The sequence below is a fragment of the Prionailurus viverrinus genome, chromosome D4, assembly GCF_022837055.1.
Source record: "Prionailurus viverrinus isolate Anna chromosome D4, UM_Priviv_1.0, whole genome shotgun sequence".
Taxonomy (NCBI): domain Eukaryota; kingdom Metazoa; phylum Chordata; class Mammalia; order Carnivora; family Felidae; genus Prionailurus; species Prionailurus viverrinus.
Window position 1 is genome coordinate 81,027,990 of NC_062573.1, and position 24,437 is coordinate 81,052,426.

Sequence of the window (24,437 nt, forward strand, 5' to 3'; positions counted from 1 at the left end):
CCCACTGCGGGCCTCAGTTTCCCTCAACTCTCCCCACTGGTCAAGGGGGTCGCGGCGCCCAGGGGTCGGCGTGGAGGCATGGGGGGCGGGGCGGGGCGGGGCTGGGCGGGCGGAGGGGGCAAACCACAGTGGCTCCGCCCCTCTGGGCCAGGAGGGGAGGAAACCGTGAATCCGAAAAGCTGGTCTGGCAGGACAGAAAAAGAGAGAGAGGGAGGGAGGGAGGGAGAGCGAGAGCGAGAGTCCAGGTGCAGCCTGGGCGGGCGTGGCGCTGCGGGCTCCCCGGGACCCCGGGCGCGCGGCGCACGCCCCCACGCGCAGCCGGCCCGCCGCCCCTCCCTCCTCCCTCCTCCCTCCTCCCTCGCTGGTTGGCCCGCGCGCCGCAGAGCGCGGCGGCGGCAGGAGGAGCCGGGCGCGCCCGACGCGCACTGCCGGCGAGGTGGCCGGGGCTGCGGGCGCGGCGCGCGAGCTCAGGTGGCGGCGACGGTGACAGCGACAGCGGCGGCCGCAGCAGCCGGCGCGCACCCGCTCCCCGGCGCGCCCGCGTCCCGCACCCGCCCCCGCCGCGCCTCCGCCGATTCCCCGCGCACAATAGCGGCCGCCGCGGCGGCGGCTCCCGGCCCGGGCGCCCGCCATGGGGAAGCCGGCGAGGAAGGGATGCGACTGCAGGCGCTTCCTGAGGAACAACTGGCTGCTGCTGTCCACCGTGGCCGCCGTGGTGCTAGGTGAGCGGCGGGGCGGGTGGGCGGCGCGCGCGCACCCTCCCGCGCCCCCGGCGCCCGGGCCGCGTGCGGGGCCCCACGGGGGCGAGGGTGGCGGACGAGGCGCCCCCCGGGCCTCGGAGCCGCGCCGGGGCTCCCCCGCGTGCCAGCCGCAGAGCTCCTCGGGGACTCCCGTTTGGGGGCTCCCCGAGCCGCGGGTGCCCGCTTTACCCAAAACGGTCCGAGGGGCTTGGAAGGGGAAGGGGGGCAAGTAGCTCTCGGTTCTTCCCGTTTGGAAGCAAACGTGGTTTATTGTGGTTTTAATCCTCTGTGCTTTCCGCGCCCCCCCCCCCCCCCATTTTTTCCTGAACCATGCTGCCGGGACGGGGTTGGAGGGTGGATTACGGTTCTCGGTGGGACTGGAGGAGGCACCTTAACCTCAGGGATGCCCAGGGCCCCCAGGGGAGGGAGGGAGAGGGTGTTGCCGTTCACCTTGGGCCACATTCTTGCCGGAACTCAGGGGGGTGCGGTTATGGCCCCCAGGAGGTCGTTGGGGGAAGAAAGATCCGAGAGCCCAGATTTCTTCGTTTCCCACCCGGATATAGCCAGAATAGCCTCCTGGAGCCTCCTTGCTCTCCACACTGCTTTTCTATTGAAAAGAATTTTCAAGTCCTATTTGCTTGGTTTTAAACAAGGGGGTATTAAAATGATTCACTCCTGACAGATTACTGGACTGAGTTGATGTCTGAGCCATTGCTCAGAGGTATGAGTTGTTCCTATTTAGATGATGAATTTGTGCCCATTTGTCTTACAACTTGGGCTCTGGGCTGCTCCCCATCGGGGATGGAGTCTCCTTTCCTCTCTGAGCTCACACAGGTGCAGACACCCAGCAGGTGAGATTCCTTGGAAGTCCCCATCTTCCCTTTGGAAACAGCTGGGTTTGCTGAAGGGGGGGGGGGGGGGGGAGGCGGGGAACGGCGGCTTCTTCCCCAGGGATGCTTCTGGCTATCAGAATATTTGGCACTGTGTCCTCCCACTCTTGATGCCCCTCCCCCAGAAACCTGTGGAAGTTATAGAAACCTCAGAGTCAGATTTGCTCCTCCAGAGCCTTGTGCAAAATCAAGTCAGATTTCTAGCAAAGAAGTAACATCCTGGAATTGCCTTAGCAGAGGCCGTTTGTGGGAGGAAAGAAGAAGAGAAGCAAGTCTTTCTTACCTGCTTAATTCTGTTTCCCCCAAGGGCCAAGTGGCTTAGGGGTTTTTAGGGAAGGTTTTTAGGGGCAGGATACTGCCCCCTACATTTAAATAAGAAACTACAGAGAGAGGGATTTGATTCCCATGCATCCAGATAGATGCAATATCCTTGTGTGTTTTCCTAGTAATAAGAGTCCGGAATTAATTGTTAAACCCTTTTTAAGGATGGTTACTGGATAACCCAAGGCTGGCATTTCCCTCCCAATTCCTTGGGAGAGTGGAATAATCCTGCCTCTTTAGCTGTAGGATTCTCATCTGGTGAAGAAGTGTTGCACATCGCTGTTCAGTGTACCAATTCACTAGAGGGTGGTTTGGAAAGGATTTTGAGCAGTTGTTCCCTGGCCTTCGGAACCCGTTGCATAAATACATCTTCAGTGTCAAGAGGGATCACGTGCCCATTTTGCAGTTGTGGCCTTTGGCGTCAGGGCACTTTCCAACAGTTTTTAATCTGGGTGAGCCCCGGGAGCTTGATTCAGACACTCTTCTGGAGAAAGGGAAACCACCATATAAAAATTTTAAGTGCTCCACTGAAGTCTTTCTGGACTTACTCCTCCAGGAGCAGCACAGGGCGATCCAGAGGGTTTCTGCTCCTGGTCTGAAAAGTGCCAAGCCTAGGGCCACCCCCAGTGTGCCCATCCCTGGAACCCCACCCCCACCCCCCATCCTGGGATCTTCCTTTTCTTTCTCCAGAGCACTGGGTCTGAGTGCAAATCATACCTCTGTTGGTGTAGTCTGCACTAGCTCAGTTTAACCAGAAAGAAATTCCAGCTAACTTACGACAGTGAGGCTGAGTCCACATATAAACCGAGAGTAAGTTTATTTTTAAAACAGTCTTAATTGATACAGAAAATCACAAGCATGGTCATGCAGCCTCCTTTCTGGACCTTTTTTAAGAAGAAGAAACTGTTAGGGGCGCCTGGGTGGCTCAGTCGGTTAAGTGCCCAACTTGGGCTCAGGTCATGATCTCACGGTTCGTGGATTTGAGCCCCGCGTCCGGCTCTGTGCTGAAAGCTCAGAGCCTAGAGCCTGCTTCAAAATCTGTGTGTGTGTATGTCTCTCTCTTTGCCCTCCCCCACTTGCACTCAGTCTCTCTCTCAAAAATAAACATTAAAAAATTTTTTTTAAAAAAGAAGAAACTGTTACATGTATTAACTACCTTGATAGAATGTCCTCTTCTGATTATAGCCATCCAAATGTTTGGTCCCCGCTGTAATTCAGCAGACCTGACACGTTAAGATATTTTGATTATTGAAATGAGGGACGAAGGTTTTTATGAGCTAGCTTAAAGCCTCTGGTTTTTCAAGACCTAGGGTGTGAGGGGAAATGCAGTTAAGGAGCATTCATTTTTTAAAAAACGAGATGGAAAGGATAAACCATTTTGTTTTGTGCCCCATAGCCTGATTCTCAATTCACTTAAACAGACAGAAATTCTGAGGGTAGAATTTTTGTGCTCCAAGTGAGAATTCTGTCCAGGCAGAATCACTGTGTGTAAAAACTCTGGGTCAGAGCATTCTGATTCAGGTGATCCAATAATGATCATATCGTGTACAGATCTTCCTCCACTTATGATAGGATTAGGTCCCAAATAAGCCCATTGTAAGTTGAAGATATTAAGTATCATAATTCAAAAATGCATTTAATATACCTAACTTACCAAGCGACCACTGTGGCTTAGGCTAGCCTAGCTTAAATGTGCTCACAACGTTTACCTTAGCCTGCAGTTGGGCAAAATCACCTCACACAAAGCCTATTTTATAATGTAATTTGTTGAACACGGTACTGAAAGTGAAAAACAGTGGTTGTTGGGTACAGAATGGTCGTGAGCGTATCGGTTGTTTACCTCCGTGAAGGCCTCGCCGTCAGAACTGCAGCTTGGCTCCCACTGCCCAGCCCCACGGGGGAGAGAGGACTGTACCACATCTCTCTAGCCCACGAAAAGATCACAATTCAAAATTTGAAGTCCGATCTCTGCTGAAGAGGCATCACTTCCACACCGATGTAAAGTTGAAAACCCACAAGTGGAATCATCATGAGTCAGGGACCGTGTGTGTAATGTTTTAGATTAAAGCACTCATGAATTGTTCACCCCACTCACAGCATAGAGCTTGATCTTTCTGTCCAGGATGTGCTTTATGTCAGTCTTTTGAAACACCTGATTTCCACCTTACAGATTTTCAGGAAAGGAAGTAGATGTTATTTACATGACAGAGCTGGCGAGCTGATTCATGCTGAATAATTTTCTTCAGCGTGCTCAGGAAGCAATCATTTATAGATTCAGATTCCATTGTCTGAAAGGGAGAACAATTCTTTCACGTTATTAGTGATACCCTTGCTCCTTGTCTCCTGCACTGAGCCTCTGGTAGCATACATTTGGCAATGCTAAGTTGAGTCCTGGTAAATGCTCTCTTCCTGCTTCTGTGTGTCTGTGACAGGGCTGGCTGCTGCTCAGGCTGTACCTCACCTGCACAGAGCCTTGTGTGTGGCGATATTCCAGAATGCATATTGTCGTTGATAAAGCTCTTTTGGTCTGGTAGCTACCATGCCTGACGCTGCTGGGCCTTTAATCAGCTCATCCTGGAATATACCTGCAGCAGCGAACACTTAAACCATTTGTTCATTCAACAGGGACTGTTCTAGGGCCTGGGGCACACAGCACTGAACAAAACAATAGAAACCCCTTTCCTGGTGGAACTTACATTCAAGTGGAGGGAGGTAAATAGAATAAGTAGGTTAACTACAACATGGAGTATATTAGATGGTGAGAGCACTCTCCAGTAACATAAAGCTGGGAGGGGGTTGCAGTTTTAAATAGGGACACCCCTCCACCCCCACCCATGAGGGTAACAACTGACTGCAGACTAAGAAGAGGTGAAGGAACATGTGCTCCAGTGTCTGGGGAGCATCCTGGCTTGTTTGAAAAAGAACAAGGGGTGGAGTGAGGGAGGGGAGATGGGGAGACAGGAGGCTAGGAGGGGACAGAGCACTGGGAGACTGTAGGCTCCTCTAAGGACTTTGACTTTTACTGGGAGCTGGGAAGCCATCGCAAGGTTTTGAGCAGAGCTGTGACAGGGTCTGGTTGTATTTTAATCAGCTCGCCCTGGCTGCTGTTTTGACCACAGACTGCAGAGGCAAGGGTGGAAACAGAAGCTGGTTGAGAAGGCTAGTGTGCCTAACCTACTGTGTATTTGACTTATTATACCTCTCTAATCTCATTTCCATCATGGCTGATGAAATATTAGGAAATACTTGTGAAAAAAGTCAATGACATGGGAATGCACGCTGGTGCAGCCACTCTGGAAAACAGTATGGAAGTTCCTCAAAAAACTAGAAATAGAATTACCCTACGACCTAGCAATTGCACTACTAGGCATTTATCCACGGGATACAGGTGAGCTGTTTCAAAGGGGCACATGCACCCCCATGTTTATAGCATCAGTATCAACAATAGCCAAAGTAGGGAAAGAGCCCAAATGTCCATCAATGGATGAGTGGATAAAGAAGATGTGGTGTGTATACACACACACACACACACACACACACACTCAAACTGGAGTATTACTCGGCAATCAAAAAGAATGAAATCTTGCCATTTGCAACTGTGTGGATAGAACCGGAGGGTATTATGCTAAGTGAAATTAGTCAGAGAAAGACAAATATCATATGACTTCACTCGTATGAGGACTTTAAGAGACAAAACAGATGAACATAAGGGAAGGGAAACAAACATAATGTAAAAACAGGGAGGGGAACAAAACATAAGAGACTCTTAAATATGGAGAACAAACAGAGGGTTACTGGAGGGGTTGTGGGAGAGGGGATGGGCTAAATGGGTAAGGGGCATTAAGGAATCTACTCCTGAAATCATTGTTGCACTATATGCTAACTAATTTGGATGTAGATTTTAAAAAATTAAAAGTCAATGACTTTGCAAAAATTGCAACTGTAAAGTAGGTATTGCTTATGTATATAGGCTTACATAGATATAGTTAGAGGTATAGGTAGAGCTAGAGATGAGGAAACTATAAAGATCCCTACATGCAGGTGAGGAAACTGAGACTCAACAGTGGAGGACTTAGTCCTGGTCACCTCTGGCTTGCTCCCCGTCTCCCTGTCATACCTGGTCCTTGCCGGCTCTCCTGGGAATCAGAAGTGTGGCTGAGTGACATATCAGGTGGAAAATAACCTGCACCGTGCACTTTGGTCTGTATTGTCCTTCTCTCCCCCTGAGAGTGGGAAGGGGCAGAAACATGCCTCCAGGACTCCGGGAAGGGCGGGTTGTGCCCTTGGAGGAACACGTGCTCCAGAGGATCTTGCCGGACTCATCAGCTGGGCTGGTGTCTGCTCTGGGCTCAGACCTACCCTCATGCCTCTGTTCACGAGGCTGCCCGGCTCTTCCTCCCGCTGCAAAGTCTGCCTCTCCTGCCTTTTAACAGAGAGGCTCGGCATGACTGTAGCAGAGGGTGTGACGGAGGAACACGTTCAACAAAAAGAGCAAGCCTGCTGAGGAGGCAGAGCCAGACCCTGGAGGACCTAGAATGCCACGCCAATGAGTTTGGACACGGTCTGAGGGTTAGGTCGGCAAAGACACGATCAGAGCCGTGCTTGAAGAAGATCATTGAGGCAGATGGATGTGCAGAATGGATCCCGGGAAGGTAGCCTTGCAGGTGGGCAGGCTACCCAGGGGATTAATGTCCGTGTCCGGCAGGGAGAGAGGGGGGCCTGGGCTGCGCAGCAACAATGGGAGTGGAAAAGAAATGACGCTGAACTCTAGATGCTCAGCAGGTTATCCTGATGGAGTATGGCTGAATCTGGTCCTCTAGGGGAAGGAAGTGGCAATCTCTAGCAGGAGAGGGAGTCGTAGAAGTGCCACAGGCTTGTTAAGGAACTATTGTGCTCTCCTCCTGTGCAGAAGGAATATCTGCTGAAGGTGTCTGGGTGGCTCAGTCGGTTGGGCGTCCAACTCTTGATTTTGGCTCGTCGTGATCCCAGGGTCATGGGATCGAGCCCTGCATTGGGCTCTGTGCTCAGCATGGAACCTGCTTAGAATTCCCTCTGTCCCTCCCCTGCTTTCTCTCTCTCTCTCTCTCTCTCTCTCTCAAATAAAAAACTAAAAAAAAAAAAAGGAAGGAATATCTACTTGTATGTATTATTCTGCAGTTAGAATATATTCTCTCTCTCTCTCTTTTTTTTTTTTTTTTTTTGCCTCCTCCACTAATCTGTGAACTTCCTGAACCCATAGCACCTGTGACAATGTCTGGTAGATGCAATACATTTGTTGATTTATTGAACCATTTATGGCCCAGAGAGTAAGACATTGTCCTTGTTTATGGAGTGAATAAATGAGTCCCAAACTTGGTTTGACCCTCATTTCCTCCATAAATTCTCTTCTGCCCACTTTAACATCCTCTGATCTGCATCAGTGACCCAGATTAACACTTAGTCTACATATGTATCAAGCATGTTAATCTTTTCTTCCTCAAAACTAGGTTTATAGGGGCCCCTGGGTGGCTCAGTTGGTTGAGCATCCAGATGTGGTTCAGGTCATGATCTCCAGTTGTGAGTTCAGGCCCCACATCAGGCCCGCTGCTGTCAGTGTGGGGCCCGTTTCAGATCCTCTGTCTCCCCGCCTTTCTGTCCCTCCCCCACTCTCTCTCCCTCAAAAATAAACATTAAAAAAAAGCGCCAAACACTAGATTAAAGACTCCTTGAGGGCAGAATCACTCCTACCACCCCTAACAGACACTGGAAAATGAAATGAGACAGTGAAGTAATGAAACTTACTTTTAAAAGCTATGTAAGAAAGTGTACCTAATACTTAAACTCTCTGGGCCTTTGTTTGTTTTTTTTTTTTTTAATTTTTTTTTAACGTTTACTTATTTTTGAGACAGGGAGAGACAGAGCATGAACGGGGGAGGGGCAGAGAGAGAGGGAGACACAGAGTCGGAAACAGGCTCCAGGCTCTGAGCTATCAGCCCAGAGCCCGACACGGGGCTCGAACTCAGAGACTGCGAGATCATGACCCAAGCTGAAGTCGGATGCCCAACCGACTGAGCCACCCGGGCGCCCCATGGGCCTTTGTTTCTTATCAGAAAGAAGAGGGGTTCAGATGAGGCAGAGGAGAAAGGATTTCATGCACATGCCAGCTCCCCTTTATAGATAGTAGACTGCCGTGTGCGATATGAGTGTTAAGAAAGAATTGGAAACAAGTTCTGCAGTTGATTACTGATGTCTGCCAAGGGCTTAGGAGCAGAGAGTAGGGGCATGTGTGCCACATGCTTGTCGACCTTGGGTTAGAAAATCTCTGAGGTTCCTTCTAGCTCTGATCCTGTAGCTCAGATTATACCATCATTCCTCAGTGTATTGCTGGGAGCCATAGGACCTCTTCCATAGGGCACAGGGTGTGAAAAGTCATTAGGGGAGGAGGAAATGACCTTGATGTTGAGTCACATATAAACCTCTGTGAATTGGGTCTAATAACGTAAACTGGGGGTGCCCAGCTTGTTCAATTAGTAGAGGATGCAACTCTTAATCTCAGGGTCCTTAGTTCAAGCCCCACATTGGGCATGGAGACTACTGTGTAAAAAAAAAAAAAATAATAATAATGTAAGTTGTATGTGGGACTATTACCTGGGCGATGTTCCAGGTCAGCATTAGATTACTCAGGAATATGAGGTCTCATAAACTTGTGTTGTTGCTGTATATGCATACATATCTTACATGCATCTGCTTAGTTAAGAACCTTAGAGAGGAGGCCCTTTAGCTGGCTAGAGTTCCACATATTAAAGAATTAAGAGAAGAATTTTGGGCTTTGAATGTCTATGCCTAATGCTTTCATTTTTTAAACCAAATCAGAACCAAGACAAATTTGGGACTCCCTGAACAGATTCTGATTTTTGGTTGTTCTCTGCATGGTGTATACCTCAAGTCTGTAAGACCAAAACCCCACCCGAAGTTATGCGAGCCCAGTAGTACAAAATGAATCTTTAAAAAGTTATCACAAGCCTAAGATTCCGCACACCTTGTGTTGTAGACACATTCTATCTGTTGGGAGGACTTTGAAGGTACATTGCTAACGTCCAGCGAAGGGAAAGATGGTGTGTGTGCTTGTGTGTGTGTGTGTCTGTCTATTCAGTTTAATACAAAAGAGAAGATTGTCTGTGTTCAGTATCTTGTTAGATACTGGTTAACGTGAGATATGTTGGTTTTTTTAGTACAAAAAAGTTCTGTAGAATCAAAGTTACCCACCTGTCAAACATTTGAGCAGCAAGCAGAAGAAATAAAGGAAACTTTAGGGGCGCCTGGGTGGCTCCGTCGGTTGAGTGTCTGACTTCAGCTCAGGTCATGATCTCATGGTTTGCGAGCGCGAGCCCCACATCGGGCTCTCTGCTGTCAGTACAGAGCCCACTTCAGATCCTCTGTCTCCCCTCTCTCTGCCCCTCCTCCTCTCTCTGTCTCAAAAATAAACATAAAAAAATTTTAAAAAAAGAAAGGAAACTTCGCACGAAGACAAGCAATGGAGAAAACTACCATGTGCCAGATCAGAATACGGTAGCTCGGACGGCTAAAAACCCTGGATTGGTCAGACAAGGTGTAAATAACTGGGATTAGGAATCAGCTATCGGAGAGCACATGCGTGCTCCCGTGAGGACTCGCTCGTGAAGAAAGGAAGCTTTCCACATTAATTACTTGCGAGAACTTGTGATTACCTTTACCAGAGCCGAGCCTCAGTGTAACTGTCCTGTGGGGAGTCCGACCCGCTGGCTTCGTGTTCGCCTGGGGACCTGCACATCTCCCCTGTGTGCGTGTCACTGGAGACCCAGAGTCACGTATACTGTGGGGACTCCACTCTCGAAGAAAATGAATTCATTTTCGATGACATCAAGTGGCCCATTTAAACACCCCGGCAGCAGTGTCTATTGAAGTAGCAAGTGTTTTCAGTGGTCTTCCCTATTGAGAATGTTAAACATACATCTAATAGCAGAAGATATTGGAGACAGTTACCATTAAGCCAATAGCTCACTTTGGAGCTGTAGTTTAGCTCAGTGCATAGATTTAGAAGGAGCCAATTCATTATACTTGCTGAGGAAACAGCCCGAACTACAACAAAGAGTGCTCTGTTGCCATTAGTACACCCCACAGTAACACCTCTGTTGATGGAAAGGAAGTGTTTCGGTGACTCACTCGTTGCCAGAAATGTTACTACCCTACGTTTGAAAAACATCTGCCAACTGCCTGTTCCATTACCAGAGGTAGAATATATCCTTTCCAGCGAATGCTCCTGCACTTCCCGGGATGGATGGACCTTGTCCCAGCCCACAGACGCTTCATGCTGTGCGTCCTGGGTTGTTGCAGTCCCGGCCCCGGGCCCGGTTGTGTGAGTTCTGGGCATACACTCAGCCGGAACAAGACCCAGGGCCAGCTCCTCCACACCCAGGCTGAGGTCTCCGTTCCCCCAGCCCTTCTTGGTCTAGGGGTCCCTAACTGTGTCCACAGATAGGACGGCACATCTTCATGTGTCCAGGAAGGGTCCTGACATGAGCATCATGTGACTCTGTGAGGTCCGCATGTTGATACAAAGTGGTGGCCTCTGGGGCTGGAACTTCCATTCAGAAATGACATAAGTGAGCATCCACGCTATGTGCTTATTCTTATAACTGTTCTGAGATGATTACCTGGGTTCAGTGCTCTCGGGTTTTTAAAACTTCATCTACTTACTCAACTAAGGAGGAAACCCTTCGAGAAGAGCGCTTAAGTGAGATTATACAATCAGATTATCTTTCAACCGCTGTTCTGTTGCTTGAGAGTTACCAGGTTACTTATAATTCAGTAAAGAATGAAGTCAACAACAAAAAAATGCATCGTCACCAGAAATATCTAACCATGGAAAGCCCAATCTCCAAACCTCTTCCCATTCCTAGAAGATAAACTGATTTTGCTCAATTTCTCTGGGTATTTCCTAGACTTAGTTGTCTTCTGATTCCCTTAACCACTTTACGGGTTTCATACAAGATTGCCCAAATTATGAGACAATGAGGGAGACACATATTCTCCTTTGAAAAATTACTTCTCTTGTGGTTAACCAAGCCTGCTATTTGCTAATATTTGTCAGAGGGTTACTATGAGTTTTATGCACATTTATTTCTCATTTGACCCTTGATACAATGAGGCAAGAAGTTTACCCTTTTACAGATGAGGAGAAGGAAACTTAAAAGCTTTAAGTCCCGTGGCTGAGGTCATAGTCATAGCTGGGATTTGCACCCAGGACTGTCCAACTCCCAGTCTAAGGAAGGTTCTTTCACTGTTAAGCAGGCTCCTTCCTTCCTAGCAAGTCTTGATACACCTAATGGGTAGTTCAAATTATTCTTAAAGGTTTCACTCTTGGGGCGCCTGGGTGGCGCAGTCGGTTGAGCGTCCGACTTCTGCCAGGTCACGATCTCGTGGTCCGTGAGTTCGAGCCCCGCGTCAGGCTCTGGGCTGATGGCTCGGAGCCTGGAGCCTGTTCCCGATTCTGTGTCTCCCTCTCTCTCTGCCCCTCCCCCGTTCATGCTCTGTCTCTCTCTGTCCCAAAATAAACAAAAAACGTTGAAAAAAAAATTTTTTTTTAAAAAAAAGGTTTCACTCTTGTTCAGTATCTAAATAGAGCCTTTCCTCCCATTTCTTCCTCCATGCCTTGCCTGTTTCATGTCTCCTCTTTATCCTGGCCTTAACCTGGGGAAGTCTACAGTGGTTAGCCTTTCCCCCATTCTCCTCCACAAAGCCTTCTATTTGAACTTGTATGCTAGTTGAGCTTGTCTACTGATTGCTTTCCCTGGGTGTGTTGTACTTTGCTGCTCTGATGCCTTTTTTTTTTGCTTTTCAAATTTTTATTTAAAGTATAGTTAACATGTAGTGTAATATTGATTTCACGACTAGAATTTAGTGATTCCTCACTACATACAACACCCACTGCTCATCCCAACAAGTGCCCTCCTTAATGCCCATCCCCCATTTAGCCCATCCCCCACACCCACCTCCCTTCTAGCCACCCTCAGTTTGCTCTCTCTATTTAGGATTCTCTTATGGTTTGCCTCCCTCTCTGTTTTTATCTTATTTTTCCTTCCCTTCCCCTATGTTCATCTGTTTTGTTTCTTAAATAACACATATGAGTGAAATCATATGGTGTTTGTCTTTCCCTGCCTGACTTGTTTCACTTGGCATAATACTCTCTAGCTTCATCGATGTCAATGCAAATGGCAAGATTTCATTCTTTTTGATGGCTGAGTAATATTCCATTGTGTACATATACTACATCTTCTTTATTCAGTCATCAGTTGGTGGGCATTTGGGCTCTTTCCATCATTTGGCTATTGTTGAGAGTGCTGTAAGCACTGGTGTACACGTGCCCCTTGGAAACTGTATTTTTGTATCCTTTGGGTAAATTCCTAGCTGTGCTCTTGCTGGGTAATAGGGTAGGTCCATTTTTAATTTTTTGAGGAACCTCCACACTGTCTTCCAGAGCGGCTGCACCAGTTTGCATTCCCACCAGCAATGCAAAAGAGATCCTCTTTCTCCGCATCCTTGCCAGCATCTGTTGTTGCCTGAGTCGTTTGTTTTAACCATTCTGACAGGTGTGAGGTGGTATCTTGTCGTATTTTTGATCTGTATTTTCCTGATGGTGGCTGCTCTAATGCTTTTGCTCATGTGTTTCACCTACTGTTATCCTACCCATCCTTGAAGGTGGATCATCTAATTCCCACTTTTCCTGGGTAGACCTCTCTAGCCACCCAGCTGGAGCTAATCTGCCTTCTCTGTGTTCTGGTAACCTTTAATTTATATCCCCACGTCACACTGGTTTGCACCCCCAAACCAGTCTTGCCCTGTGGCAGACATCACCAACTACTTACAGCACTCTTTACCACAAAGATCAGTTATGGCCCCAGAAGCCCCAAAACTATCCTCCAGGCAGCCACTGTCAATCAAAGGAAGTTGGCATATGAGGTGAAAAGCGTTGTCTATGATTGGGAAGATCTGTTCGTTTAGCCATCAATTAGGAGGTCAATTTAAATGGAGCAAGTGTTGATGTTACTGGGGTTCAAGTCTGTGTTTTGTCCCAGAGTGTCAGGCAGTGTGCATGCAGATACAATAGCAGTAGCCCAAGTGGTAAATGCTGCAAGAAAGCTACGTCTCGCCTTGGGCCTTAATAGAAAAGAGGCAGAATTGAGAAGGAATTCTGGATAAGGCTGGGAATGGCCTAGAGCAGGTGTAGTAGGAGTCCTGGGCTGGAAGATTGGAAATATTACAAGCCCAGGTAGAGATAACCATGTGAGTACAAAGGCCCTTCTCCAGTCTTACGTCCAATCTCAGTATCGTGTGCAACTACTATGTGAGAAATGTATTGTTGTGTTTTTACAACCTCTCTTTCTTATCTCAGTTTCCTCAGGATAGAAAAAAGTGCTGTCTCATTTGGGTCTGTCACCCTGACAGCATCTAGCTTTGCACCTACTTCATAGAGGATGCCCCCACATCTTTTCTTCACTGAGTTTCTTTAAAGCAGAGGTAAATCCTTGGTGAGCCTATCTCATTGATCCCCTAGTTAACCACTTAGTTTTATGGGTTCTTGAGTGAAGACCCTTGGGAACTCCTATCACACACATGTCACCCCAAATATACTTTACTTCTAGTTTGGGGATCCCAGAATAAGAGGAAACCTGGCCACTAACAGTGTTGAAGCCATTTTTGTGTGAGCTCCGCATGGCCTCAAAGTTCCCAGACTGGAGGGCATCTCCTCACCTTGAAGAAGGTCTGACCTTTTCAGGAAACCAGCACCAGAACCAGCCTGATCTCCAGGGAGTTGTTTTTTTTTTTTTTAATCTTTTTTTTTTTAAGGTTTATTTTTGAGAGAGAGACAGAATGTGAGCAAGGAAGGAGCAGAGAAAGAGAGGGAGACAGAATCTGAAGCAGGCTCCAGGCTCCAAGCTGCCAGCAGAGAGCCTGATGCAGGGCTAGAACTCCCAAACCGTGAGATCATGACCTGGTCCAAATTTGGCTGAGCCACCCAGGTGCCCCTCCAGGAAGTTCTTTGGACTGATTACAGAAGATCCATCAGATCTCACAGAGTTGGTCATGGCATAAAGCTGAATCAGCCTTGAATGATAGAGCTTTTTTGAAAGTGCTATTTAGCGATTCCTGTCTTTTTGTGCATTTATTTCCAACACACACATCTTTTTACATCCTTGTCCAGATTCTGCCCGTTTCTCTCCCTGTCTGGAGATGATTTTCTTTGATAAGGAATTTACTAGCCTGTCTGTGCTGCCTGTTCCAGTAGACCTTGAGCTTGAGCTGCTTGGATAAACACTAGATTTGGTCATTAAAGAGTCTGAAGATGGGTTTTTACTTTTTTTATTGGCAAAAGTTAATTGTCAACCAGGAGACGTAAGAGGTTGGCTCCATTGCTGCTTCCTCTTCATTGATTCCTTTCTTACACCTGGAAAATTTCCTGAGCTTTCATCACATGGAGGAGCTTCTGAGTTCCACGGAGGGATGCATGGCAATGTGACCAGTTCAGAAGTCACACACCCTGAGAAACATGCCCAGGTCTCCTCTGCAACTGGCTTGCCACCTGCATCGAACATTCGTATTTTCCAGTAATTTCCAACCGGCTTGCTTATTTTGGGGGGAGAAAAAAGTTTGCATCTACTGTTGTGTAAGCAGAAATGATTGAATTGGTTGAATGCTTTTTTAACCTCAAGTAGAATAACCACAGAAGACAGGACTTAGTGACTCTAAGATCTGGAACGCTCAAGTTCCCTACTGTAGGCCTGGGCCCCGAGCTCTCTTAGACGTTTGCGAATGCTGCTCAGTGCTCTGGGCTCTGGAGAAAAGGGCTGGTGGATCCTAGCAGGTGGGTTTGCAGCTGTGGCTGTTTACTTAGCTTTCCTCTTTCTCTGCCTTGACAGGCTTCCCCCATCCCACAGGCACCGTCTGTTGTCCGTGAGAGCAATACGGAGAAAGGGGGCTAAAGAACTTCACAAACATAAAATCTTCTGAGATCCCCAAAGTAAACAAAACCCTTAAAGTACTACTGTGAAAAGATGATACTCCCCATGTTTGATTTGGGGGGGGGGGTCTCGGATGGTCATCTTAAATGCATTTATAGGTCTTTCTAGACTGTCAGTCTAACCCGTTGTTCTCAAATAAGCTAATACGTGATACTTTATAAACCTGTCAAATGCTTTATAAATGTTTGTTATTGTCTCTTACTGTCAAAGGGAGGGGTGCAAAAGGTGAAATTTGGATCCTGGGAGCAACATTTGTTGAAGACACAATATCATCTTTGTGTGTTTTCTGGGGCCCTGCTCTCATCCTGTGTGAAAAGGCATCTGGGCTCCTTTTAGTGACTATCTCGCATGTTTAACATTCTAAACATGACTGTTCTTTCCTTTCACAAATAATAATCAAACAAGTTGGCTGTCTTTACCTTCTTTCTTCCAGTGAAGATTAAGAAAAATATCCAAGGTATTTATAGACAGATTCCTGACCCAACCTTTTCACGCAGGGAACCGCTTTCATTTTGAATTAAGAAATACCATAAAATTCTTCAAATGCGTCTTAACTCACTTGAAAATAAAAGTGAGTATTTCTGTGGTCCTTGTGGGGGTGGGGAAAGATGGTTCAGAATAACAGCTCCGTGGAAGTTAGGGCAGATAGGTAAACAGCAGCGAGGCAGCATGGGGGGGAATCATTAGAGACCGAAGTTCAAGGTGACACATTGTCCAAGCAGAGGTGAGGAACCGCTGAGGAACATCGGGGAGTCCCAGTGACTTAGACTGAGCCTTCTGAGTGCAAGGTTCCTCAAACTGGAAATTCCAGGCTTGGGGCAAGTCTAGAAAATCCAGGCTGGCTGGCTGCCTTCCTTCTGCCAGAGGTCCTTCTCTTTCTCTACTCTCCAATTGCTCATGACTAAAACCAGCAGTGGGGAAGACGGTTGGATTTCATTTACTCATGGGGAGCAGGCTTTCTGAGATTGTGTAATGAGCCAAGAAGGTGTTTACAGGAGTTGTAAAACTGGTTATGATAGAGAGGTAGTGCCCAGACATCTAGTGTTAAACCTGAGGAAAAGGTGTGTCCCCCAAGCAAAGGATCCCATGGCCTCTCCACACCATACGAGTCCGGGTGAGAGAACTTACGATTCCTTCAGTGACTTGGAAGCCAAGTATCTGCACAGGTACCAAAGAGAAGAGAGAATAGAGTGTAATCACAATGTGGATGAAGGTCTTCCATAGACATGGCACAAAACCAGCCAAGATGTGACATCTTCCATGAGATTATCAGATATGGTAGAAAATGGGAGATTTTAGAACCCGTAAGCCAAGTCATGGATGTCTGTCTCAGAAATACCCCGAGCTTACAACTGACACATCTTTGAGGGAGAGAGAGTCTGCTTGTTCCCAGATTGAAAGGTTCACCCACAACTGGCCTCTCAGCCAATCATGCTCACTATAGAGACTACATTCCTGGTGGGCTGGTCCTACAATGACCTCATCCTCATTTGAACCCAAGGGGCTCTTTGGACTCCTGGGACCCCAAAACCTTGGAGAAGTCCAGAGGCGTAGGAACCAGGCACCCCACTTCACATGGGTGCACTACCATAGCCATTGTCAAAGGAAGACAATCCTACAGGTCACGAGTTCCTAGAGATGCCATATTTATGATGCGCATCTGGGTTGGGTGGCCCTGGACAATGTGGCAGAATTTGTATCCACATTCCTGTGGCCCAGTTGTCACGCCCAGCCAGTCGCGTCCCCTCTGCTATTTTCTCCTGCCTTTTGTAAGTAGGTTTGTTGGGTTAAGAGTACAAAATGTGGTGGCCTCCTGGGCACGTGCAGTGGACATCAGTTATGCATCCCTGGTTCTGCTCAAGGCAGCAGGTTTGATCAAGTAGCTGTGGAGGGTCAGGCTCGGTGCTGGGGCAGTGGGAGCACAGAAGTGAGTCTGCAATGGTTATGTGTCAAGAGCTTCAGATGAGGGGATGGGCCGAGACTGAGGTCTGTTAGAGGGGATACTGGATGCAGAGGTAGCTCAGCGGGGCCAAAGAGTAGACTCATTCCTCCTGGGGAGACAGCCCAGGAAAGGCTTTCTGGAGGAGTTAACATCTTAACTAGGTTTTGAGGGGTGAATAGGAGTTCACTAGGCAAAGATAGTAACAAAAGTTTTTTCTTAGAGGGGAATCTCTGCAAAAAAGGGCACAAAAAATGGGGCACCTGGGTGGCTCATAGTCATGAGATTGAGATAAGGAGAGAGAGTCCCAAGCAGGCTTGAACTCATGAACCATGAGATCGTAACCTTGAACTGAAACCAAGAGTTGGATGCTTAACCAACTGAGCCACCCAGACACCCCTCAGAAGTATTCAACTGAACAGAACTTAATCGGGGGACACTTACTGAGTTGAGTAGGGTAAGACACCCAGGGCTAATTCCTGTGGAAAGCTCTTTGCTCCTCTAAGCCTGGACGGGCAAGAGGAGGGGACAGTATAACCACAGCCCAGTGAGGGTTGGGGCTGTGGCAGAGGGGCCACACAACAGGACCCATGTGGCCGCAGGAACTCAGCCACTGCTAGAGCCATAGCAAGGTAGGTAGTAAATAACTCTGACCTCCCCCTCTCTCTGAGATCTACAGCTAGTGCCTCTTCGTGGCTAAACTCAGCCAAAACCAGAGGACAAGGAACCCTGAGCACGCACTTGGTAGAGATCAGCCTCCTGGGACATGAAGCAGAGCAAGGAAGCACAGAAGTTAAATCTGAGGGGCAAGTAGAGAATAACCAGCACAGAGCCATATGGCATTGAGTGCTAAAAGGTTTTCTTCGGACACGCTTATCTAAAAAAAAGTGTTGAAAAGATACCAGGTCTGTGAATGATGGCCAAGAAGTAAGTCTGTTACTATACAGCTGCGTGACCATTCTCCTGCCTTGCCCTGCCCCACAGGCCCATCCTCTTGGCCTCCATGTCCAGAGAGCCTTGCCCCCACATCAACCAGCCTTTTTTTTGCCTGCAGATGGGCAGCGGTGGTTGACGGTGGAGACACCCAGAATACCAGTGACACCTTCTCCCCCACCTGTAATTTAGGACTCATCTAACTGGAAGTGACAGAAAATCCAGGTCAAACATGCTTAAGCCAGGAGGGTGGGGAGGGAGTGGAGGGGAGGGTGAAGCATAGAATTTATGGCTCAGATAATTTAAGAGCTCAGAAATAGTAATTGGCTTCAGGTACAGCTGGATACAGGGGTTCAAACAGTACCATCCTGGCCTGTTCTGTCTTCACACACAGTTTCTGCACACCTGTATTCTCACCCTCCCGCAAGGCTCCCGTTGGTGGCAAGATAGTTGTGAGCACAGCTAAGGGTTTCTATTTCCCTCTTCTCTGCCCAGCAGAAGAGAGAAAGTTTCTGATCCTGTAGTTCAAACAAGACTCCCTTGCCCAGGCCTGAGCCTCAGGCGGCCCTAATTGGGTCACATACCCATTCCTCAATCAGTCTTGGGATGAAGGGAATGTGATTGGTTGGTGGGGGGCACGGTCACTCCTTATCCCACGCCGTTTCACCCACTCTGAACTGGTTACAGGTTCAGCTGCACCTAAGATAGACTGAGAGACACAAGGTGTGCTGTCAACAGCAGGGACAATGGATGTCAGGTGGCAGTTACCAGAAATGCCCTGCCTTTTATCTTTTGTGTTCCTAAGCTATTTCCTGAGTGAAGTTAGTACATAATCATAGGTCAAGTTTTATTGAATTCATAGTGCTACAGACACGTTTGAAGTTGTTTAGATACTCACCATACACCTTGAAATTGATGAATTTGGGACAGAAACCACTTTATTTTTTTGATGTTATTTAATTTTTAATTTTTCTTTGATGTTTATTTTTGAGAGAATGTGAGCAGGGGAGGGGCAGAGAGAGAGGGAGACACAGAATCTGAAACGGGCTCCAGGCTCTGAGCTGTCAGCACAGAGCCTGATGCGGGGCTCGAACTCACAAACTGTGAGATCATGACCTGAGCTAAAGTCAGACACTTAACCGACTGAGCTACCCGGGTGACCCTCTTATTTGTTTTTTGAGAAAGAGAGAAAGGGCGAGCAGGGGAGGTTTTACAGAGGGAGAGACAGAATCCCAAGCTGTCTTCAGGCTCCAAGCTGTCAGCACAGAGCCCGATGTGGGGTTCAAACTCACGAACCATCATGAGATCATGACCTGAGCTGAAGTTGGATACGTAACTGAGTGAGCCACCCAGGCACCCCCAGAAACCCCTTTAAAATCTGAGAGGGGGAAAAAAATTAAGCAAGGGTGACAGTTGAATTTTTGCTTTAAACTCTTAAAAATTCTATTTTATAAAAGCTTACAGTTAATATCATATTTAATGGTGAAAGTCTGAATACTTACCCCCTAAAATCAGGAATAAGGCAAGGATATTCATTCTTACAGCTCGTATTCAATAACTCACTGGGTGCAGAACCAGTGCTATAGGGCAAGAAAAAGAAAAGGCACAGATTGAAAAGAAAGAAAGAAAACTGCCCCTGTTCACAGGTGACATGATTTTCTGCATAGGAAGTCCCAGGGAATCTATAAAATAACTCCTAAAACTAATAAATGATTTAGCACATTTGCAGAATACAGAGTTAATGCACAAAAATAATTTTTTTATTAAGAAAATTTTTTTAATGTTTATTTACTTTTGAGAGAGAGAGAGAGAGAGTGCAAGTGGGGAAGAGGCAGAGAGAGAGAAGGAGACAGAAGATCCAAAGTGGGCTCTGTGCTGAGAGCAGAGAGCCTGACACGTTGCTCAAACTCATGAACTGGGAGATCAAGACCTGAGCCAACGTCAGACGCTTCACTGACTGAAGCACCCAGGCACCCCAAAAATCATTTGTTTGATACACTAACAATGTAAAGTTGGAAATAGAAATTATTAAAATATTATTTATAATAGCTCCAAAAATAAAAGATTATATTTTTTTTTTAATTTTTTTTTTCAACGTTTATTTATTTTTGAGACAGAGAGACACAGCATGAACGGGGGAGGGGCAGAGAGAAAGGGAGACACAGAATCGGAAACAGGCTCCAGGCTCTGAGCCATCAGCCCAGAGCCTGACGCGGGGCTCGAACTCACGGACCGCGAGATCGTGACCTGGCTGAAGTCGGACGCTTAACCGACTGCGCCACCCAGGCGCCCCAAAAGATTATATATTTGACAAAGTATATGTGGAATCTGTAGGCTGAAAATTATAAAACACTAATGAAGAAATTAAAGACCTAAGTAAGTGCAGAGACACACCTGTTAGTGGAATAGAAGATTCACCACAATAATGATTGAACTCCCCCCCCACAGTAATGTGAATTATAGATTTAATGCAATTCTGATCAAAATCCCAGCAGTATTTTTTTTTTTTTTTTTTTTTTTTTTTTGCTACATCAGACAAGAGGATTCTAAACTTTATGTGAAAAAGCAAAGTAGCGGGGCGCCTGGGTGGCTCAGTCAGTTAAGCATCCGACTTCGGCTCAGGTCATGATCTCACAGTCTGTGGGTTTGAGCCCCGCATCGGGCTCTGTGCTGATGGCTCAGAGCCTGGAACCTGCTTCTGATTCTGTGTCTCCCCCCATTCATGCTCTGTCTCTCTCTCTCTCAAAAATAAATAAACATTAAAAAAATTAAAAAAAAAAAAAGCAAAGTAGCTAGAACTACTAAAAACAGTTTCGGAAGTTTTGGGTTGTTTTGTTTTGTTTTGTTTTGTTTTGTTTTGTTTTGTTTTTGAGAGAGAGAGAGAGAAAGTACAAGTAGGGGACAGAGGCAGAGGGAGAGGGAAAGACTCTTAAGCAGGCTCCATGCCGAGTGCAGAGCCCGACATGAGGCTCGATCCCAGTACCCTGGGATTATGACCTGAGCCCAAATCAAGAGTTGGATGTTCAACTGACCGAGCCACCCAGGTGCCCCAGAACAATTTTGAAAATAAGAAGAAAGTTTAAAGAATTACACTTTACTATTCTAAGACAGTGATCAAGACACTGTAGTACTGGTGAAGGGAGGAGAGACGCATAGATCAACAAAACAGAATAGAGATCCTGTAAATAGACCCATGCAAAAATGCCCGATTAGGTTTTGAAAGAAGTGCAAAAGCTATTCCAAGAAGAAATGATAGTCTTGTAAGCAGACGGCACTAAAAAGACTGGACACCTGTCTGGCAAAAAAAAAAAAAAAAAAAAAAAAAAAAGAACCTCCATATAAATGGCACATTTTATGCAAACATTGACTCAGAGCGGATCACAGATCTAAAAGAAAAGGGTAGGGGTGCCTGGGTGGCTCAGTCGGTTGAGCGTCCGACTTCGGCTCGGGTCATCATCTCACGATTCGTGGGTTTGAGCCCCACCTTGGGCTCTGTGCTGACAGCTCGGAGCCTGGAGCCTGCTTCTGATTCCGTGTGTCTGTCTCTCTGCCCCTCCCCCACTAGCACTGTGTGTGTGTGTGTGTGTGTGTGTGTGTGTGTCTCTCTCTCAAAAATAAACAAACATTAAAAAGAAAAGAAAAGGGTAAAATATAAAACTTTTAAGGAAAAAAACAGAAAAATCTTCATGACCTAGAGTTAGATAAGAGTCCTCAGATATCCAGAGCACAAGTCATAAGAAAAAAAAAAGTGGTAAGTTGGACTTTATAAAAATAAAAACTTGTTTTATGAAAGATATTAAGAGAATGGACACATATGAAATCTTCAACTTATACATCTTAAATATATGCAATTTTTAATTTCAGTTATACTTCTACAAAGCTGGAAAATAAAAGATAACAATCAACAGACTAGGAGGAAATAATAGATCTGAACTTGTATCCAGAACATATAAAGAATTTTCAGGGGCACCTGAGTGGCTCAGTCAGTTCAACATCTGATTCTTGATTTTGGCTCAGGTCATGATCTCACAGTTTGTGGGATCGAGCCCTATATCGGACTCTGCACTGACAGGGCGGAGCCTGCTTGGGATTCTCTCTTTCCCTCTCTCTATGCCCCTCCCCTGCTTTTATGTTCTCTCTGTCTCTCAAAATAAATAAACTTTAAAAAGAGAGTTTTCAAAGTTCAAAATGATAAGAAAACAGCCCAGCTTTAGAAATGGGCAAAAGATTTGAATGGACACTTCACCAGAGAGGATACACCAATGGCAAACACACAAAAAGATGTTCAGCGTTATTAGCCATTAGGGAAATGCAAATTAACTCCGTGTGAGATGGCACTCCATACATACTAAATAGCTAAAATAAAAACACAATAGCAAGTGAGGAGGAGAATGTGGAGTCACTGATACTCTTTCTTACACATTGGTGCTGGGAATGTGAAATGATACAGCCTCTCAAAAAGACAATTTGGCAGTCTCTTATATAGAGTTCTACATACTCTTACCATATGACCCAGCAGTCCCACTTCTGGGTATATGCCTAGAAGACAAACTTGGATTCACACAAAAAGTAGTACATACAATGTTTACAGCAACTCTAATCATAATCACTCAAAACAGGAGACAACTTAGATATCCTTCGGTGAGTGAGTGGATACATACACTACAGTACTTTCATAAGATGTGATCTATTTGGCAAGAAAAAGGAACATCCTATTGACATGGATGAAACTTAGATGAATCTCAACGGTATTATGCTCAGTGAAGGAAGCCAGTGTCAGAAGGCTGCATAAACTATATTCTATTCACATGGCATTCTCGCAACAAAACCATAGTGATGTTGAACAGATAAGTGCTTGCCAGACATTAGGATGTGTGCGTGTGTGTGTGTGTGTGTGTGTGTGTCTGTCTATAAAGCTATATAGTATGAGGGAATTCTGTGGGGTGATGGAGCTATTCTACAATCACATCCTAATTTTGGTGGTGGTGGAGGTAAGAATTGTAGTACATGTTAAAAGTCATAGGACTATATGCTAAAAAAAATGATAAACACTGACATGCACAAGCCTCAGGGGTCAGGTTGGTGCACACAGGTGCATCGTTTGCAAAAGGAGGTCTGTGTTTAATGCTGAGGAATTTCTGCTTTCTGGCATGCCATTCCTGTGAAGAGCAAAGTCTCCTGGGGCCTGATGCTGCCCACATTCCCACCAAGGATGCTAATCTCTTGGTTCTGATCACTGTGGGGCGTGGACAGAAAGGGAACTTCTCAGCTCTGTATCTGCCAGGCAAGCCAGGACCTGCTGCTTATCTGGCCCCGGGGGCATACATGTCACAGGGATGGTGGAGGAGGTTAGGCTTTGCAAACACCCTTGAGCTGTGTTTTGAAAAATGGCAATGTTTGCTAAAATGGCAAATGGGTAAGGAGGGAAAGCAGACGTGGCAGAGACCACGGCACGGGACAGAACTGAAACACGGCTGGGCTGGGGCTGGACCACGGAGCTTGGGAGCCACTCGTGGTGCAAAAGCATTGAAAAGGCTTTACCCAGGAGAGTGACCTGGCCAGGTTTGCTTCTTGCAGAGACCACTCTGGCTTTGGTTCTGAGCATGAATTGGAGGAGAGAAGACGGGAGGCAGGAAGGTGTCAGGAAGCTGAGGAATTAGTCTTGGTGAGAACTGAGGCGGTCCTGAACCAAGGCGGGGTCAGTGAGGTTGGGAGGGAGGGAGAAGGATCAGAGAGCAGTTTAGCCAGTAGAATCAGAACCTGGAGGCTCCTGGGTGCTCTGGACCCATAATGGGACACCAGGTCATCTAGAATGTCCCCCAAGTAGGCCACTTTGGACCCACACTGCTTCAGGATCTCAGGTGTGTCAGTTGTCCTGTGGGGTCTCAGGCATGGTATCTTACTTCCTGTGCCTCAGTTTTTCACCTGAAAATGAATGTACCGCATGGAGTTGTAAAGATCCATCAGAGAGAGTTAAACTGAGACCAGCCTTCTGTAAATGTTTGCAGTGACAACACAATTTAGGGAGGTAAGGAAGGAATTCTTCCAGGCACCTATGTCTATGTAACTAATCACTCCCAAACTTAAGTAGCTTAAAAAACAATCATAGTACCGTCTCTTGTGGTTGAGAGTCAGCGAGGCTCAGCAAAGCAATTTTCTCTTGGGGTCTCTCTTTGTGACAGCAGAGAGATGGTGGCTGGAGCTAGAGTCAAGTGAGGGTCCATCACTTGTCGGCTGCCTGGGGCTCTTCTGGTGTCTCTCCTCTCCTCTTCTCTCTCCTCATCCCAAGCTCCAAAATGAACCACCTTACCATCTTGCGAGACCTTCCCCACCCCCCCAGCCACCCAAACCATGCATGTGGGATTCTCACTCTTGTCCTGCCTTTGCTGTCTCCCCCTTCTTCACGGAGCTCCTTTTCCAGCCTCCAGCCCAGGAAGAGCCTGCTGACTGCCTTATCTCCCTGCTCTAATCTGTCCTGCACACCTCAGGTTTATCTCCAGCCTGGGCCGCCTGGGCCTGCCTGTGCTTTGTGCCTGCTCATTATCTCTCCTAATAGCTAATCGTAGTATCTTACTTT

General features: G+C 46.8%; 1 protein-coding gene across 1 annotated transcript in view; it reads left to right on the forward strand.

Annotated features, from left to right (window-relative positions):
• The first annotated feature begins 505 nt into the window (after nucleotides 1-505).
• Nucleotides 506-24,437, forward strand: part of SLC1A1 (solute carrier family 1 member 1) — an 83,744-nt gene continuing 59,812 nt past the window's right edge. Inside the window, exon 1 of the mRNA XM_047831419.1 lies at nucleotides 506-722. Within this exon, the coding sequence (XP_047687375.1) occupies nucleotides 632-722 (91 nt within the window). The 5' untranslated portion in view covers nucleotides 506-631. The remainder of the gene's footprint in view (nucleotides 723-24,437) is intronic.